The sequence below is a fragment of the Gracilinanus agilis genome, chromosome 5, assembly GCF_016433145.1.
Source record: "Gracilinanus agilis isolate LMUSP501 chromosome 5, AgileGrace, whole genome shotgun sequence".
Lineage (NCBI taxonomy): Eukaryota > Metazoa > Chordata > Mammalia > Didelphimorphia > Didelphidae > Gracilinanus > Gracilinanus agilis.
In genome coordinates this window covers 191768654-191786663 of record NC_058134.1, presented here as the reverse complement: position 1 = coordinate 191786663, position 18010 = coordinate 191768654, and the positions used below count along the sequence as shown (strand labels likewise).

Here is an 18010-nt window from a genome sequence, read left to right as displayed (position 1 = left end):
CCTAGGTGGTCTATGAGAATCATCTATTGTGATTGGATATGCAAATTAGGAGGGAGGAACAGGAAGTGACGCATAAGTGACCCCTTTAAAAGGAAGGTCCTCAGTCAGCGGAGATCTTCAGTGGAAGAGAGCATCTGGTAAGGACCTTTTCTGGTATATGGAGGAGTGTTGGAATGCTGAAACTCTGGTGGGACCTCTGACTCCTTCCCTCTGAATTATCACGTGGGTAAGTTAGGCTGACTCTCTTTCTCCTCCCTTGGCGTTTCTGGAGGCTTTACCCTCAGGGAGGCCTCTCTTGCCTCTCTAATTGTAAAAGGCCTCGTGGCTAGAAGCCTTGTTTAATTAACCTCTGTGCTCCTCTAAATTTCCATCCTGTCCGGGACTCTGGTCCAGACCAGAGTTTCTCTTTCTCAATTTCCCTACCTTCAACCTTCCTAATTGTAAATAAACTTCCATAAAAGTCAATTTTGACTTGAGATTATTCTTAATTGAGGATTGATAATAGTTCAATTCTCCTGTGACCACCTTTTAATATATTGAACTCATAAAACCCCTTTTTCACCCTTTACACAACTTAGAATTGGAGTTCTAACCTTTGCGAAGACTAAATGGCTCTCTATTACCTCTGGACCAGACATAAACTCCTCCGTTTGGCATGTGAAACTCTTTGACAATCTGGTTCCTTCATACTTTCCAGCCTGCTTTCATGCTACTTCCTTCTTTACTTTCTTTGATCTAGGTATCCTGACCTAATTTTTTTTATACATAATGTTCCATTTCCTATCTTCATGCCTTTGTAATCACTAAATACACCTAATTTCTAGTGTAGATATTCCCTCTTCTTCTCCACCATTTCCAAGAATTTCTGGTTTCCTCTAAAATTCAGTTCAAGCAATTAATTTTGGGAGGCATTTTAAGGTGCCTCTTGCAACTAGAGCCTTCCCTTTTAAGGTTAATTGTTTTTTTATCTATTTATGTCATAAATCCCATATATATTTTTATATGCATGTACATACATAAAAACATGTTTATAGGTGTGTATGTTTTTGTTTTCTTTTGCTTTTATCTTTGTATCCCCAGTGCATAGTATAGTCAACTATTATTAGACCCTTAATAAATACTTCAAATGAAAAATACATTTATATGTATACCTGTATACATAAGCCATAGTTGAACTGATGTAAGAAACATGTAATCAGGTTGTGCATGTAGAGAGGCAATTTATGACTTCAGAAAAACTACTGTCTTCTGACAATGACATTGTTGTTCTGTCTCTGGGTCTACTGAATGTCAGGTACTTTCCTTTGCTTGACCCACACCTTGACATTTTCTTATATATTCATTGCTTCCTACTTGATAGCATGTCCTTGTTATTCCTGCCACTTTAGGGTTTCTTTCCTTTCTTACAGATGCTTCACTCCACTTATCTCATGGATACTACTCTCTGTTACTAGCTTCTGCAGCCTGCTCAATTCTAATTTTCTAGGGTACTCCCTCACATAATTAAGAAAAGTCATGCAGAAAGTTCCTATGATAAGAGGAAGTCTTTTCACTCCCCTGGGATCTGGAACTGTGACCATAGTTCTTTGTTCCTGGCAATATTTGACTTAGGGCTAGAAATTCCCAAGAGTCTTATGGTATTGGCATGCAAATTAATTAGTCATATCAAAAGGTAAGAAAAGGAGGATAAATCTTTTTTCTCTACCTTTGTGGCTCAAATTCCTGTCTTCCTTAAGGCTGTCATCAACAAAATTCCCTAACAATTGGTGGCATATTTTGGCTAGTAGAACAAATTTGTCTCCTTATTCAGGAATGGTGAATAGCATGTGTAAGGCTCATAATCCATAGTGAAAAAGTTTGTGGAGACAATAAGTTTTGCTTTGAATAAATCAGAGAAGGCAAGCTTTATGATAAGAGGGTCTGAATATGATTGGATAGGAGGGTAAGAGAAATGAAAGAAGCAAGCATTTCTCCCAAAACAAAGTTAGGGCACTCAATTGAACATGATATATCTCACTTATTCCTCTGCTATTATACCAACTTCCACTTATTTTAAACCCACATTTTCTCATATTCCCATTCATATCATTGTTCATTCCCTGATCCTACTCCCAGCCCAGATTTAACTTTGAAGACCATGTAGCTATGCCCAAGCTACCCTGCAACACTTCCAAATTTAAGTTTTGAAAGAAAATTATAAGGCAGATAAGGAGATACTAGCATAGTACTTCTTCTTATAAATCCTTTTCTCTGCTGATTTTATTATCCCCTTCTCAGTTCCTTAATCATTTCAATACAAGAAAACTAAATGTCTTAACCTCTACATTGTGCAAAAATCTCTCTGTTCATAAAACTCATCATTACTATTTTCTACTTGCCTGCTTATCTATGTGTCATGGCTCATTTTGTAATATAATCTCATAGAGATATCATATTGAAAGATAATTAGCAATGAATCTTCAGTGAAGGATCCCACCATCCTTTACATTCAATCTTTACACATACTTTTTACTTTACAACTTTTTGTTGGAACATATAGTTTTTCTTATGTCTTCCATATTACTCTCATAACTGTTGGTTATTCACTTTGTGATGCCAGAAGCTAGATATGAGGATAGTAATTTTTATGATTAAAAAAAGGAAAATATTGGTGAAATAAGCTTTTCTTTGCCCTACATTTGCTTCTAGTGAAGCTAGTTGATTATCCCTTTGTATGGATTCTATTTCAGTCTTTAAAGATCTATAATTTTAATACTGTGGATACATTTTCTATACACATAAGTACAATCAATCTATGATTTGATGAAGAGAGATACCAGGCTTCCATTTTTTCAAAACCATTCCCCTTTGGGTAGTACCTTGTGGTCTACTGATAAAGAATTTAAGATCCAAAGGTTAGTTCTATGGAACAATGAGGAATTAGAATTGGAGTGCCTTGGAGGTTAGAGGAATGATATTAGGTAGGAATAGCAGAAGAGTGCAGTGTAGTTTTCTAAGACAAGAAGCTTGGTTAAATTATTTTTTAAATGAAGAAAAATGAATGTTCTCATAATTGCCTATGCCCCTTTCCTTCCCCCCACACCTAGCAGCCCCTCATCTCTCTCCTGTTTCTAATCTCTCATTTCCACTGCCTTTTTGACATCTTGCAATTGGTGTTTCTTAGAAATCTTAAATTCGACATGGCAGTTTATTATTTTCCCTCTTCAACCTTTCTGCTCTTTAACTTCCCTACTAATGTTGAGGGTCCCACCATTCTACTAGTCATCCAGACTTGTCATCATCTTCAATGTAGGCATCATCTTCAACTCCTCATTTTCTCTCACATCCTATAGCCAATCTGATGCCAACACCTATTGATTCTACATTTACAGCCTCTCTCAAATAAATCCTTTTCTTTCTAACATTGCCACTCACCCTGGCTCAGGCTTTCATCATCTTACATCGAGTGATGCATTAGCCTGCTCCTTAGTGGCCTTGCCATAAACTTCTCCCCATACCAATACATACCCCACTCAGTTGTCAAGTCTTCCTAAAATGAAAGTCTGACCACATTGTCAATCTCCTATTAAACTCTGATATGTTCCTATCACATTCAGGATCAAATATGAAATCCTCTGTTCAACATTCAGAGTTCATAATAGCCTGCTCTCCCAAACTTTCTAGTCCCCTTATATCCTATCTTCCTTCAAATATTCTACAATCCAGCAACACTGGCCCTGTTGGTGTTCTTCTGATAAAACACTATGACTCCCAATTCTGGGATTTTAACTATCCCCCAAACCTAGAATGTTTCCCCTCCTTATCCTACTGTCTATCTTCCCTGACTTCTTTCAAATCCCAGATAATGTCTGTAGGAAGCATTTCTTAGTTTCCACTAATTCTAGTGCCTTTTTATTTTGATTATTTCAAATTTATCATATGTATAGCTTAATTATATCTAGTTGTCTGAATATTGTCTCCCTCAGTCGGAGATTATGAGCTCGTTGAAAGCAAGATTGTCTTTTGCCTTTTGTTGAATTTCTAGTGCTTGATATAGTACATATCATAGTACACATAGTGACATATACAATAGGTGCTTAATAAAGACTTATTGACTGATTAAAAAAACCTCTTGTTACAAATATGAAAAGTTATGCAAAACAATTCCCAACTTTGGCATTTTCAAAAAACTCATAGGTCAAAATTGGTAACTTTAACTATATTAAATTAAACAGTTTCCACAGAAAAAAAGCAATGCAACCAAGTTTAAAGATAAACAACAAACTGGAAAAAAATCTTTATACCAAATCTCTCTGACAAAAACTTCCTTTTTCACATATACGGAGAACTGAGTCAATTTTCTAAAAATATGTCATTCAACTGACAAATGATCAAAGGATATGAACAGGCAATTCTCAGATAAAGAAATTAAAACTATCTTTTGTCATATAAAAAGGCTCCAAATGACTATTTATTAGATAAATACAAATTAAAACACCTCTGAGGTATCCTCCCTCCACCCCAGTCTGGCTAATATGACAGAAAAGGAAAATGATAAATTTTTGAGAGAATATAGAATAATCAGGACACTAATATACTGTTGGTGGAGTTGTGAACTGATACAATCATTCTGGAAAGCAATCTGCAACTATGCCCAAAGGGCCATCAAATTTATACATAGCCTTTGACCCAACAATTATCTCTATTAGTCTGGTCTGAATCTACTGGTCTGAATCCAAAAGAGGTTAAAGACAGGGGAAAGGAATCTACCTGTACCAAATATTTATAGCAACTCTTTTTGTGGTGGCAAAGAACTAGAAACTAAGCGATATCCATCAACTGAGAAATGACTGAACAAGTTGTAGTACATGATTGTAATGGAATATTGCTTTCTGTAAAAAATGACAAACAAGATAACACAAAAAACTTGGAAAGACTTGTAGGAAGTGATGCAAAGTGAAGTGAGAAGAGCAAGAAGAGCATTGTACACAGTAACTGCAATAATAGATGGTGATCAACTGTAAAAATGACTTAACTATTATCAACAAGACAAGGACCCAGGACAACTCCAAGAGACTCAGGACAAAAAAGGGTACATACCACCACAGAAGCAACAAATGGAGTCAGAGTGCAAATAGGAACTTGCCATTCTTCACTTTATTGCTTCCATGCATTTTTCTCTAGTGAAAGCAATATGTGTCTTGTTTGACAACATGATGATCATGGAAATTTGTATCATATGTTAATATATGTTCAATCTACATCAAATTATCTACACTTAGAAAGGGTGGAGGGTGGGAGGAAGAGAAAGAACATGGATTGCAAAATATCAGAAAACAAATATTGAAAAATTTTATTGACATATAATCTGGTAAAACAATTATTATATTAAGAAAAAAAACAACACATGGGTTGTATCCTGTACTTTTATTCCATCACCTCCCTATCATAAGATGGAGATGAGTCCTCTGCAAAGGTGATTAGTTTTTCCAGAGTTGTTTGCACAGTATTGTTCACCATCTAAATTGTTCTTCTGTTCACTTCAATCTACATCAGATTGTCTAGGTTTTCCTTCCCAGGTTTCACAGAAACCATCCCTCTCATGATTTCTTATAGCAATTAGCACTTCGTTACTGTAATTTTTAACAATTTATTCTAGCATTCTTCAATTAAAGGGTATCCCTTAATTTTCAGTTCTTTTCCTTTACAAAACAGACCTGCAAGGCTAGATGTGGGGTTTTTAAGTCCAGTTGTCACTAATATTGAGCCTAATTGACTTGATGTTAAGAATACTACAATTTTTTATATCATTTTGTGTAATTGCGCAAATGGCTGTACATAGTGTTGTGATTGCCCCTAAACATAGATCAATTGTTAAGATTGTTTGATTATTTTGTATTATAGGGTAAAATTGAATTAAGAGGAAAATAAAAGGAAAAAATTTTCCCTTTGCATAGGGGTTTTCTTCTATCAAATATAAATATAAATCTCTTGTTTGCATAATTAGACAGAGTTCTTGAACCTCATTAGACTCATAGACTCATAGACCTTCCTGGTGAGAAGATTTACATGTATTATTATTATTTTCACTAAAAATGAAATGACGAGTAGAATTATTTGTTATGTTTGGGTAAATCAAGTGAATAATCTAACATTTCTGACCCTTCTGTTTTTCTATTTGTCATTGACTCCTCAGCCTTGTGCACACTTGGTGTTTAATAAATGTTTCTTGGATTTTGATTTAGGTTTTACTTTCAGTATGACTCCATATATTTCATATATTTCATATACTTTCATATAATTATAGGATATTAGATGTGGAAGGTAAAGATGTACTCACTTATTTTTACTCTTCATTGAGGAGGACTCCCTTCTACAATATCACCAATAAGTAGCCATACAGGCTCTACTGATGGGGAGCTCACTTACTTCCAGAGTACTCTATTCTATTGTTGGAGAGGATTCATTTATAATAATTATTTATCACTCTTTCTTGCTTGCAGTTCTCTCACTTTGGTGAAGTATATAAAATGATCTATCATACTTGTGTTTAATAGGGTAGAACCAATATTTTGAAATTTAAAGAATTATATTCTTACTTATTATTGAAGCCAAGATACATAGATTTTCAAGTAATTCAGATTGGGTTTATTGTTTATTTTGTTTTTCTTTTAAGGTAGATTATTTCAGCTTCTGCTTAAGAAAATCAAGTGTCTAATCAATGTTATTTTCATTATTATCTTTTTAAAAATACCCAATTTCTTTTTTTAGGACTTCAGTAGTACTCAAGTTACAAAATGGCTGAAATTCCCCAACTGAGTGACAACAAGGTTTTCTTGGCTTTTACCTCCTATGCAACCATTGTCCTTTTAAAAATGATGGCAATGAGTGCTTTTACAGGATTCTTGAGAGTAACAAAAAAGGTAAGAAATAAGAAAAGTAATGTGGCAGAACCAACTGAAATACCCATTAAAATATGAAGATATCAAAAGTGATTTTTTCCCTTTTTCTACTTTCAAATGCTGTGTTTCTTGAAATAATGATCTTCAGTTACTTTTCTTAGCTCAGTAGTTCTTTGTTTAATGTCACAAATGGAATATATTCTCACCCTAATTATGAGGCAGTCATTTTTGTACAGCTGGATCTGATATAGTTATAGTAGTAGTGCTCTGATCCTAAAACTTATAAATTTTATTAGAAATGCTTCCTCCACCCACCCTCTCAACCACCTCTATTGTAGCTTTCACCTTTTGTCATGCTGCACAGAACTCTGAGCCCCAGGAATATCCAATTTAACAACTAAGAATCTTGTGATTCAAGAGCCAAGTTTAGCAAATTAGAGATTAGGGAAAAAAAGTCATTTTCAGTCATCTAATGGTGTCACTGGAATGAACATAAATTTGAGCGGTAAGCTAGAGATCATCCACTCTAATTCTCTTATTGTATACAAGGGAGATACTAAGACCCATCAAGGTTAAAAATGATTACTCCAAATCATATAGGCAATATAGTACCTGTGTTGGTCCACTGGTTCCTCTACCTCTGACACTTGACTGACCTCATTTGCTATAAATGGCTCTCTAAAGTCTCATTACATACAGCACTAAATGTCACAACCAGGATTGGACTCCAAGTCTTTTGACCCATGTTACAACTGAGAGACTACTGGATTTAGAGACTGAAAATATTAGAAGGTTCTTGAGTCTTTGACTTACTCCATGGATGATGACTAAATGATTTCTGAAATTTCTTTTAACTCAATTTCTATAATATGATACTATGACTCCAATCTAGTGTTTTTTTCCCATTATACTATTCAGGTTGTCCTATGGCCTGAACAAATTGTTTGACTTCTAGACCAACCTAGTTTCTTTTTTTAATGTAATTAAAATTATTATGTAGCATATACATTATATGCAAACAGCATTTTCTATAATCTAATAAAGAATTGGATAATAAATTATTTTTGTTTAAAAGATCCTTTATTAAGGACAACCCTTGGAAAATGGTGAAATAGGAAAATATTTTTTGGATCCTATTTTACTTATTCCCTTTCCTCACTCCTGGCCCCTCTACACTCATGCTATAATTATCTTGTATTCCATAACTCTAGGATCCTACTGTTTACTGTTATAAACTATTATGTATGCTTGCCTCTTATAATCCCCTAACTTGGAGGCAATATAGGATAGTATAGGATAGTTCATTCTCTCTCTCTCTCTCTCTCTCTCTCTCTCTCTCTCTCTCTCTCTCTGCATATACATTATATATGTGGATAGATGTGTATTTATATATTTATATTGTATATGTACAACACACAAATACATATTTATTTATATGTGTGTAAATGGGAGTATAGCATAGAAAGAGTCAAATAGGAGTAGCTGGGGAGAGGAGAAAAAAGAGTACTTATTGAATGAAGGAAGAGAAGGAGAACAAGTTAAAAATATGCAATAAGAGAAAGAGAAATTAAGAGGAATAGGTTAAAGAAAATGGCAAAACAATGGAAAAGAAACTTACTATGGCTGCCAAGGTAGTACAGCAAAAAGGAAATAGTAAAGGGAAGCAAGTTATCCAGGGAAAGTGGTCATTTATCAGTCAATAGTTATGAATTAATCATATGCCAGGCACTATGTTAAGCACTAGGGAAACAAAACTGGAAAGAAAGATAATTTTTGCTCTCAAGGAACTTTCATTCTAGCAGAAGACAACACACAAAAGGAAGCTTACAATGGATGGGACTTGGGGGATGGAAAAAATTGTACCTGACCTGAGCACAGTAGAGGAAGTCTAAAAGTTAGCCTAGAGAAGAATCAGAGAAGGACAGTCTGGGTGTTTGAGAGGAGCCATGTGGTTATGTGTATTTTGTGTGTTTGTGTACATGTGTTTATGCCCACATATGTGTATCTAGTCATAGATATACCCTTTTTCTTAGAGATCCTCCTATCTATGAAAGCACAGGTCTGGCCCATATATGCACAGTACACGTGCATAACACAAACATACAGGCACACATCTGAATTCCAGGATCAATATGAAGATTTGGTTTGGAGATGTGGGGCATGGTAAAGGAGATCTGAAGGACAGCCTAGAGAGGATGAGATCCTCAGAACTACTAGAAAGAACTACAAGGGACCTGAGGATATTGGTTTTCAGAATGTATTCAAAGAAAGGAAAATTTTTCACTGCATAAATTGTGCCGTCTAGGGCGATTCTCATGCCTTAGAGAACATTAGGCTGTTTCTTTGTTATAACCAAGTAATTATTATTTACACTAAGAGTACAAGTTGATATTCCTTCTAGAAGAAAAGTTGAAAGGAGCTTAAATGATAACTGTCTACTTATGGAATAACTTGGAACAATCCCAGGTTATCAAGGAAGATTTTACTGCATGCATACACACACACACACACAGAGAAGGGCTTCAGTGTGATCATAAAGAAATAATATGAAGAAGTTGAAGGTCATTTTGTCATGCTTTAATGATTTGGAGGGTAGAAGAATGTACCTTGGAAAAGAAAGGGGAGAAAAAGAACAATTGTCCCCCCTGGAGCTAAGTTATAACTCTGGACCTCTTCCTAAAGAAGAGGGAGCTGATCTCTGAGCTTGAAGTAGCTGCTTGTCTTCCAAGGAAGGATGGTGGATGTGTACCCACCATTGTTCTCAGGTGAAAATTAGGGTCAGACGATCAGACAAGATCAAACGTTGATGGATGAATGAAAAGTATTATAGTTGAGTTCAAAAATCAACCTAGAAAGTGATGGATGAGGGCAGAGTGGTCAAGGTAGGATTTGTCTGAAAAAACATCTGTGAGTTTTATAGATTCTAAGCTCAAAACAAGTTGAAAATATAATGTGGCAGCTAAGAAAGTGAATACAATATTAAACTGCGTTGAGAAAGATGTTGTATTCAGATGTAAGGAAGTGATCATCCCACTCTACTCTTCCCATATATATCTAGTTCAGTCTCTTAATTTATATTCAATTCTAGATTGGAGCACATTCAGAGGAGGAGGAATAAGGGCCTAGATCATGCCATGCATCATGACTACTTAAAATAACTGGGAAAGATTAACACAGATATGAGAAGAATGGGTTGGGGCAGGTTGCTGCTTGTCTTTGAGTATTTAAAGAGTTGTCATGTTGGAGAACAGATTAGACTTGTTTTGCTTAGTCCCAGAAGGCAGAACTATAAACAATGAGTAGAAAGTGCAGAGAAGCATTATTTGCCAAGAAAAATCTATGGATGAGGTTATTTTTTTTCATATGTAGATTGAACCAGATGAACTAGACTAATCGTCTCCAACTCTAAAGTTATGCCATTTTGTGAACATGTTCAATGTTGAATTTATCTCTCTCCTTCCCCTAGTTCCCAACTCTATTCTTCCTCCAGATCTCCTTTTTGTCTCTTTCAAGGGTACCTACCCCCATGCTCTCAGTAACAAATGTCCACAATCTTAGAGTCATCCTTAATGATTCCTTCTCCCTTACATCATATAATCTAATTAATTGACAAGTTTTCTTAATCGTATACTGAAAGGACCACCACAAGTTCAGATCTCATTACCTCTCAGCAGGACAACTGCAATAATCCTTTAATATTTCTGCCTGCCTCCACTCTTTCCTGTCTTCAACTTAATCTTCATATAGCTGCCAAAATTAGCTTTTTAAGGCACAAGGGCAGACCATGTCACTTCTTTCCTGACAAATTTTCAGGGACTCCCTCTAGTGGTCTCCAGGAGAAAATAAAAATTTAATAGCTTAGCACAGGGAGCAAGGTTTTTAATTGTCATGCAAAACACACTTTCACACTGATTACTGTTGTAAGAGCAAAGTCACACGTAACCAAAACCCCAAAATAAAATAAAAAAAATACATTGATGTGAAAGACAACTCCAAGAGTTCTTTCTATGGAGGTGGATAGCATTCCCCATCATAAGTCTTTAAAGATTGTCCCAGATCATTGCATTACTGAGAGTAGCCAAGTTTTCAGAGATGATCATTGTACAATATTGCAGTTACTGTGTACAATATTCTCCCAGATCTGCTTATTTCTCTCTGCATCATTTCCTGCAAATCTTTCTAGCTTTTTCTGAAATCATCTTATAACACATAGTATTCCATTACCAACATGTACCAGTTTGTTCAGCCATTCCCTAACTGATGGACATTCTGTCATTTCCAATTCTTTGCCACCACAAAAAGAGATGCTATAAATATTTTTGTACAAGTAGGTCCTTTCCTCTTTTTATTATCTCTTTGGGATACAGACCCAGTAGTGGCATTACCGGATCAAAGGGTATAAATCATTTTATAGCTCTTTGGGTATAGTTACAAATTGCCCTCCAAAATGGTGGGATCAGTTCACAACTCCACCAACAGTGCATTAGTGTCCTAATGTTGCTACATCCCCTCCAACATAACCACTTTTCTTTACTGCCATATTGGCTAATCTGATAGGCGTGTGGTGGTGCCTCAGCATTTATTTAATCTGCAATTCTCTAATCACAAGTGATTTAGAACATTTTTATATGATTATTGATTGCCATGATTTCTTCATCTGAAAATTGTTTGTTCACAACCTTTGACCATTTGTCAGTCAGGGAATGGCTTGTGTTCTTATAAATTTAAGAAATTAGACCTTTACAAGAGATATTTGTTAAAAAAATTTTTCCCAGTTATTTCCCTTCTAATCTTGTTAGATAAGTTTTGTTTATACAATTTTTTAAAATTTAATAAAATCAAAATTATTCACTTTACATCTTAAAATATTCTTTATTTCCTGTTTGGTCATAAATTCTTCCCTTCTCCAGAGGCCTGCCAGGTAAACTTGTCTGTGTTCCCCTAATTTAATTATGGTATCATTCTTTATATCATATATCCATTTTGACTTTATCTTGGAATAGTGTATGAAATATTGGTCTACACTTAGCTTTTACCATAGTTTACCAATTTTCCCAGCAATTTGTGTTAAAGAGCAAGTTCTTATTACAAAAGCTAGTATCTTTGGGTTTATCAAACACTAGGTTGCTAAGGTCATTTACCCACATATGTTGTATATCTAATCTGCTCCATTGATCTACCATTCTATTCCTTAGCCAATACCAGATTGTTTTGATGATTGCTGCTTTATATGCAGTTTGAGATCTGGTCCTGCTAAAATATAGTTTTAAGTTCATAAGAAAATAAACCAAAGATCTAGGATTATGATCAGAGACCTAGAGGCAGAAAAGATTTCAGAAGCCATCTCCATCAAGTAAAAATCAATAAATATTAAAAGATACTGGGCTAAATACTAGGGATGCAAAAGAGTCTCTCCCTCCCCGTAAGATGCTTATAATGAAACATGAAAGCAAATGTATAAAAGGTAAGCTACGTATAGAATAAGTAGGAAATAATAAATATAGAGAAGGGATTAGAATTAAGTACAAACTCCTCATTTTATAAACAAAGAAACCGGTCTTCCATAACCTGGCTGCAATCTAACTTTCCAGATTTCCCATTATTCTCCATCATAAACTCTGTATCTCAGCCTAACAGCAATGTAGGACTAGCTGTTCCCTGAACTTAGCATTCCATCTCCTATTTCCAAATGCTCAAACAGGTCTTCACTTCTATCTGGAAAATGCTGCCCCTTCTTTTCCAACTTTCATAATCATTATTTTATTAAATAATGAATAATTAAATAAATATTAAATAAAATAAAGCATTATTTTCATTAAGCACTCAGTTTATATTCTGTTTCCTCCATAAAGCCTTCTCTTAGCCCATCAGTTGTTCATATCCTTCCTCTCTTCTTAAAATTTCCAACTGTTTGATATCTCTATTACTACAACCTTTTCACTCCAACCACATATGCATATACTCCCTCCTTTATGAGAGTATATACTATAGTCCTGAGTAGAATGTAAATTGTTTGAGGGTTGGGATTGTTTATCCACCTCCCTCTATCCCCTTACGTGTCCCAGTGCCTAGCACAAGTTTATTGAAATTTTTGTTTACTCTCAAATTTCAAGGGATAAGAAACTTCACTTCATGTAGTGATTTTGTATATCTAGGGAGGAGAGCATGCCTAAATTCTCTGGAAATTTCATTTGATATATATGGGAAGTTGAATCAATTTTCACTGAATTGCTCAATCTTATATTTTGTCTAATACATATAATACATTATTCTGAGTTATGAGTTCTCTAAAACTGATTCCCTCCTTAACATTTTTCATCCTTTTGGACATTTTAGTTTGTTTTTGTTCCTTATATCTTTTCTCATAATTTATATTAGCGTTACTGACCTTTTTAATCTCATGAGATGAATGCTTTATTTTGCATAATAAATAAAATTCCCAGTTTGGTTCAACATTTCTCCATGTTTGACATTGTATGTGTTCATGTGTATATTGGAATAGGTTGTTGTCAATCCAGAAGATGCTCTGGCCTTTGGCAAAGGGGAGAATGGTAAGAAGTTTATTCGGACAGATGAAAGAGTTGAACGTGTGCGTAGGTAAGTTAATATATCTCTTGAAAGCTTTTACAGTTGAAAGAATACTAGGATAGTAATTGGAGTTCCACAGAGCTTTGAAGGAAGAAAAGTTGTATCATCCATTCTAAGATTGTTAAATTAAAGTAGAAAATCACAGAGTGTTAGAAACCTGTAAGTCTCCATATTTTGAAAAATATGATGAATCTGTTATCTCATTGATATGGATACACTATCCACTGGCCCCAACCCATTAATGTTGTTCATTATGTGCCTTTCTTGCCTTTGACCTTCATGAAACCTTTCATAGGGGATGCATTCAAAATGTTTGGGACTTTACTCTAGAACTCTTGATATAGTATATGGTTGCTAATGGAAGACTTAGACTATCAACTACTATTACTTACTGTTGCCATACTTATTTATCCAGTATTATAGGCTTGTGGAGTATAGATACTGAGTTTGAAGGGAATATCAGAGACCATAGAACAAAACCTTCCAATTTTATGGATGATGAAACTAAGATGGATTTGCCCATGGTTAGAAAAACAGCAGGCGTCTCTTTGATAACATCCTTTTATGCCACTTCTTACAGAATTCTTGGCTGGTAATGTGTTGTACCGTACTCTTGTACACCATGTACCATTCCATAATCTCTGTACTGCACTACAACTACATTTAGTATGTATTTTAGCAAAATTTGCAGAGACATTCTCTAGAGGGTTCTAAGGTGCTAGTTTTCATAGGGAAAATATAAATGGCAATGGGAAGGAAGGATTCAGGCAGGGTTCAGAAAAATACAATCAACTTCTCCAAACTGCTTCGATTTGATTTCTCTGGAGGTAAAAAAATGACCCATTACAAGAAGATGGAGAATAGAAACCTTTTTTGTTCATAGCTTACAAAAGGAAGAAACTTTTTCTTGTGAATTAAAAATGTCTAGTTTTGCTACTGAATGTGAATGTTGGCTTTATATTTGAATAAATAAGGTACACTCTTCCCCTGCCTCCAGTTTAGTTATTTAATTCAGTACAAGCTTAAAATACTGACAGCAATTACTCATGTGACTTTGTAAGGGTGATCTATTCATTCAAAAATATAATTAATATACTTATTAAGATATATAAAATATCATTTGAAAAACTTTAAGTCTTTAAATTTAAGTGAATATAAACATGATGTCTACACCCAGATTTCCATATGAAAGGTACATCTTAACCTCTTATTCTTTAGGAAACATCAAAGTCTATTTTTTCTCCTCTTCTTTCTATTTCCACTTTTATTTGTTCTAATTCAAACCGATTTATAAGAGTAACTGTGATACATTCAGAATTTTCAATGTAGTTGTTTTGTTTATATATTTGGAGTTTTAAGATTTTTCACACAGATTAATATAATAAAAATATTTAGTTTGTAGAGAAAAATTAAGATGGAAATTGGTTGTCTACATTTCTTTAGATTAATGATTCATCTGTATGTTTCCTTTTATTAGTCAGAAATAGGTCATATTTTAAATGAAAGTATTTTTGAAATGTTAATAAAAATAGCCAAAACACATTTCCCCTATACATGTAGAGCACACTAGCCTACTACCCTAAGAGTGGAAGGAGTGGATACCTGCACAGAACAGACATCGAAGCAGAAACATAGTGAACATATATACCCAAAGGACAAGGATGGAAGGACAAACACAGAAAGGCAAACATCTAGAGCACATATGTCACTGAGGCATATTATGGGAGGACATGGAGATAGGGAACACATGGGGAGGGAAACACGTGTTGTTAAACACTATAGTCAAGGAGTGTACATTGAGAATCAGAGGCCAGAATCCACATACATAAGCATAATTCATTCTTCAGTCTCTGAGGCTATAAGCCCTGCATTAAATTCTGGTGAAGACAAAGTACTACTTCCCCTGGGTGCATACCCTCCTGGTCTCCACCGTATACTTTGACTCTGCTGGATTTATAATTTGTGCTTGGAAGTAAAGAATGTCTCCTGGCTATTTCCAGGTATGGTTGGTTGTAGAGATTTTCTGTTTCCAGCTTTTGGCTTTAGCTGATGCTCTAGTGTTCTCTCTTCTAAAATAGAATGCACTTTGTGGTGTGACTCTTTTAGGTCATCAGCCCTTCCATTCATTTATAGACCATAAGAAACCTCCTAAAAGAAGGAACAAAATTCAAAATCCTTCCCACCTTTCCTCTTCCAGGCCAGGTTTGTCTTTATTTTTTCCCCATAATATTGGCTTGAAAACTCTGCAGAACACAGAAGTTCTCTAGTCTGTCTTTCAAGTGTGGCCAGCCCTAATTTTTTTCACTCAAGCAAAAATTCTTGATCATCAGTTTCATATTTTCCTTTTGGAGCTTTTACTCTAGCTTAGCTTCACTATAACTTAAGCATTCTCAATGCATTCCTATTTGTCTTGAGTTTCTAGACTGCATTTAATCAACCCCTGCTCTCCCAATAAAACTTACAAGTCTCTTGGGGTCCTGTGGTCCCCCGGTCTATCAGTACTGATTCTGCCTGTCCACACATATCAGTAGGTGGGTAGAGAAAATGTTGAAATAGGGAAAAAGCTAAATCCAGGGGAGGGAGTTGTAATGTTGCTTCCAGCAAACCCACCTTCCTGTTTTTATTATGTATTTATGACCAGCAGCTGTTTAAGCCTTTTAATTTCCCTTACCATTTGATGAACTGGAAAATTTATCTTCCAGTCACTTCTGCCCCTTGTCCCTAATTCTATTCTCTGGGTCCAAGGGGGAACAGGTCATTCCTTTTCCACATGCTATACAAATATTTGAAGATAACTAAGATATTTTTGCAGAAGCATTTCAATTCCCCTCACCAGTCTACTGTGAATATGCTGGATCTTGTCAATTTCCCTTCTAAAATGTGGCACCCCAAATTGTAGACTGCATTATATGTTGTATGCCAAGGGCTTTGCATTTTTGATATCATATCAAGGGCTTTGCATTTTTGATATCATATTTCTATTAATTATACTTAGGATCATATTAACTCTTCTGGCTTCTACATCCCATTACTTAGTTATATTGAGTTTGTAGTTCACTAGAACCCCTAGGTCATAGAAGCTCAAATTTGAATGGGACTTATTTCCCCATAATACTTGAACAAAGATCCATTTTATTACATAGCTGACATAAAGTCATTTATTTTTGTCTAAAGACTTCTGGAGAAGACAAACCATTTCAGCCATTAAATCCTTGATTGTGTCTATTTTTACTTCTTAGCCAGGTATTTCCTACCACCATAACATGTCTTTTCTTTCTTGGACCAATAACAGATGTTCCCACTCTTAGTTGACATTTATAAATTTCTTTTTTTATCCTTCTATGTAACTAGAAAATCTACTTTATTTTCAGAAAGTCCAATCCTATCCTTTATCTTTTAGTGTTTTAAATTTTTGCACATTTTAGGTGCAAAATATTTTTAAAAACTGAATTGAACATATGCAGGACAAAAGTACCTCTGCCCTTCTCCTGACCATCTTTTCTCTCCAAAAGATTAATTTAGATAGAAAATCATAGTCAGAGATGTGAGAGATGTGTGTAGCTGTCTAGGAGATTTACTTGCTTTCTCTTTCTCAAAGCTGAAACAACTAACACAGATGATGCTATAATAGTTATATTATAAATTTTATTCTCCACTATGATTGTCATCTCATGGAAATTTGACATCTATTATTAGTACTTTTGATTTAAAAAAAAGACATGCCCAGATATAACTTCTACTTGTCACTTCTACCTTTTCAAGGATGAATTTATCATTAAAAGAAGTCATAAAATTAGCAATTACTTTTCATGCTCATACACAAATAGAAACAGAAACAGAGACAAAGAAGTAGAGGCAGACTGGATAGTTGGAGCATTTACTTAGAGTAATATTAGATGTTAATGTGTAGTTTCTGGTCTATTTTTCTAAGCCCTTATCTAATTATTTCTATCCACATGATCTATATGTAGTGTAGCCTTAGAATAATATCACTTCTGTTTCTACTAAGTATTGAGACCCACCTAAATACTCTCCATCATGTTTCTACACTAAAATTACTAGATTTCTTCTCATTAATACATATTTTCAAAATGCAATTCTCTTCTATCCTGCCCCCTTTTTCCAAATTCCCATCATGGGTTCTATCCTACCAAGTATCTATAATAACGATGGGGTTACATTTTCTTCCTTATATTTAGATTGATTTCTATATTCTTTTGTGTGGTGACCTACCCCATCAGCTTAGGTGGGTTTAATTATGTTTTTTGTGCAGATTCCTCTCAGATCTATATATTCCCCAGCTCTTTTTCAATCTTTATTCCTATATCACCAACTGCATTTTGGACATTTCAAATTTGATGTCCCAGGGGCATCTCAAACTCAATATCCCAAACAGAATTCATTATCTTTTCCTCAGAGCCCATCCTTCTTCTAAATTTTGTTTTTCTGTTAAAGGTACTAACATCCTTTACTCTCTCAGGTTTGCAACCTTGGCATTATCCTTCATTCTTTATTCTCTCTTATCTCATAGATCAAGAAAG

General features: G+C 34.8%; 1 protein-coding gene across 1 annotated transcript in view; it reads left to right on the top strand.

Moving 5' to 3' along the window:
* Nucleotides 1-18010, top strand: part of MGST1 (microsomal glutathione S-transferase 1) — a 33699-nt gene that overhangs the window by 8155 nt on the left and 7534 nt on the right. The window contains exons 2-3 of the mRNA XM_044679881.1: nt 6751-6902; nt 13384-13478. Coding sequence (XP_044535816.1) covers nt 6777-6902; nt 13384-13478 — 221 coding nt within the window. The 5' untranslated portion in view covers nt 6751-6776. The remainder of the gene's footprint in view (nt 1-6750; nt 6903-13383; nt 13479-18010) is intronic.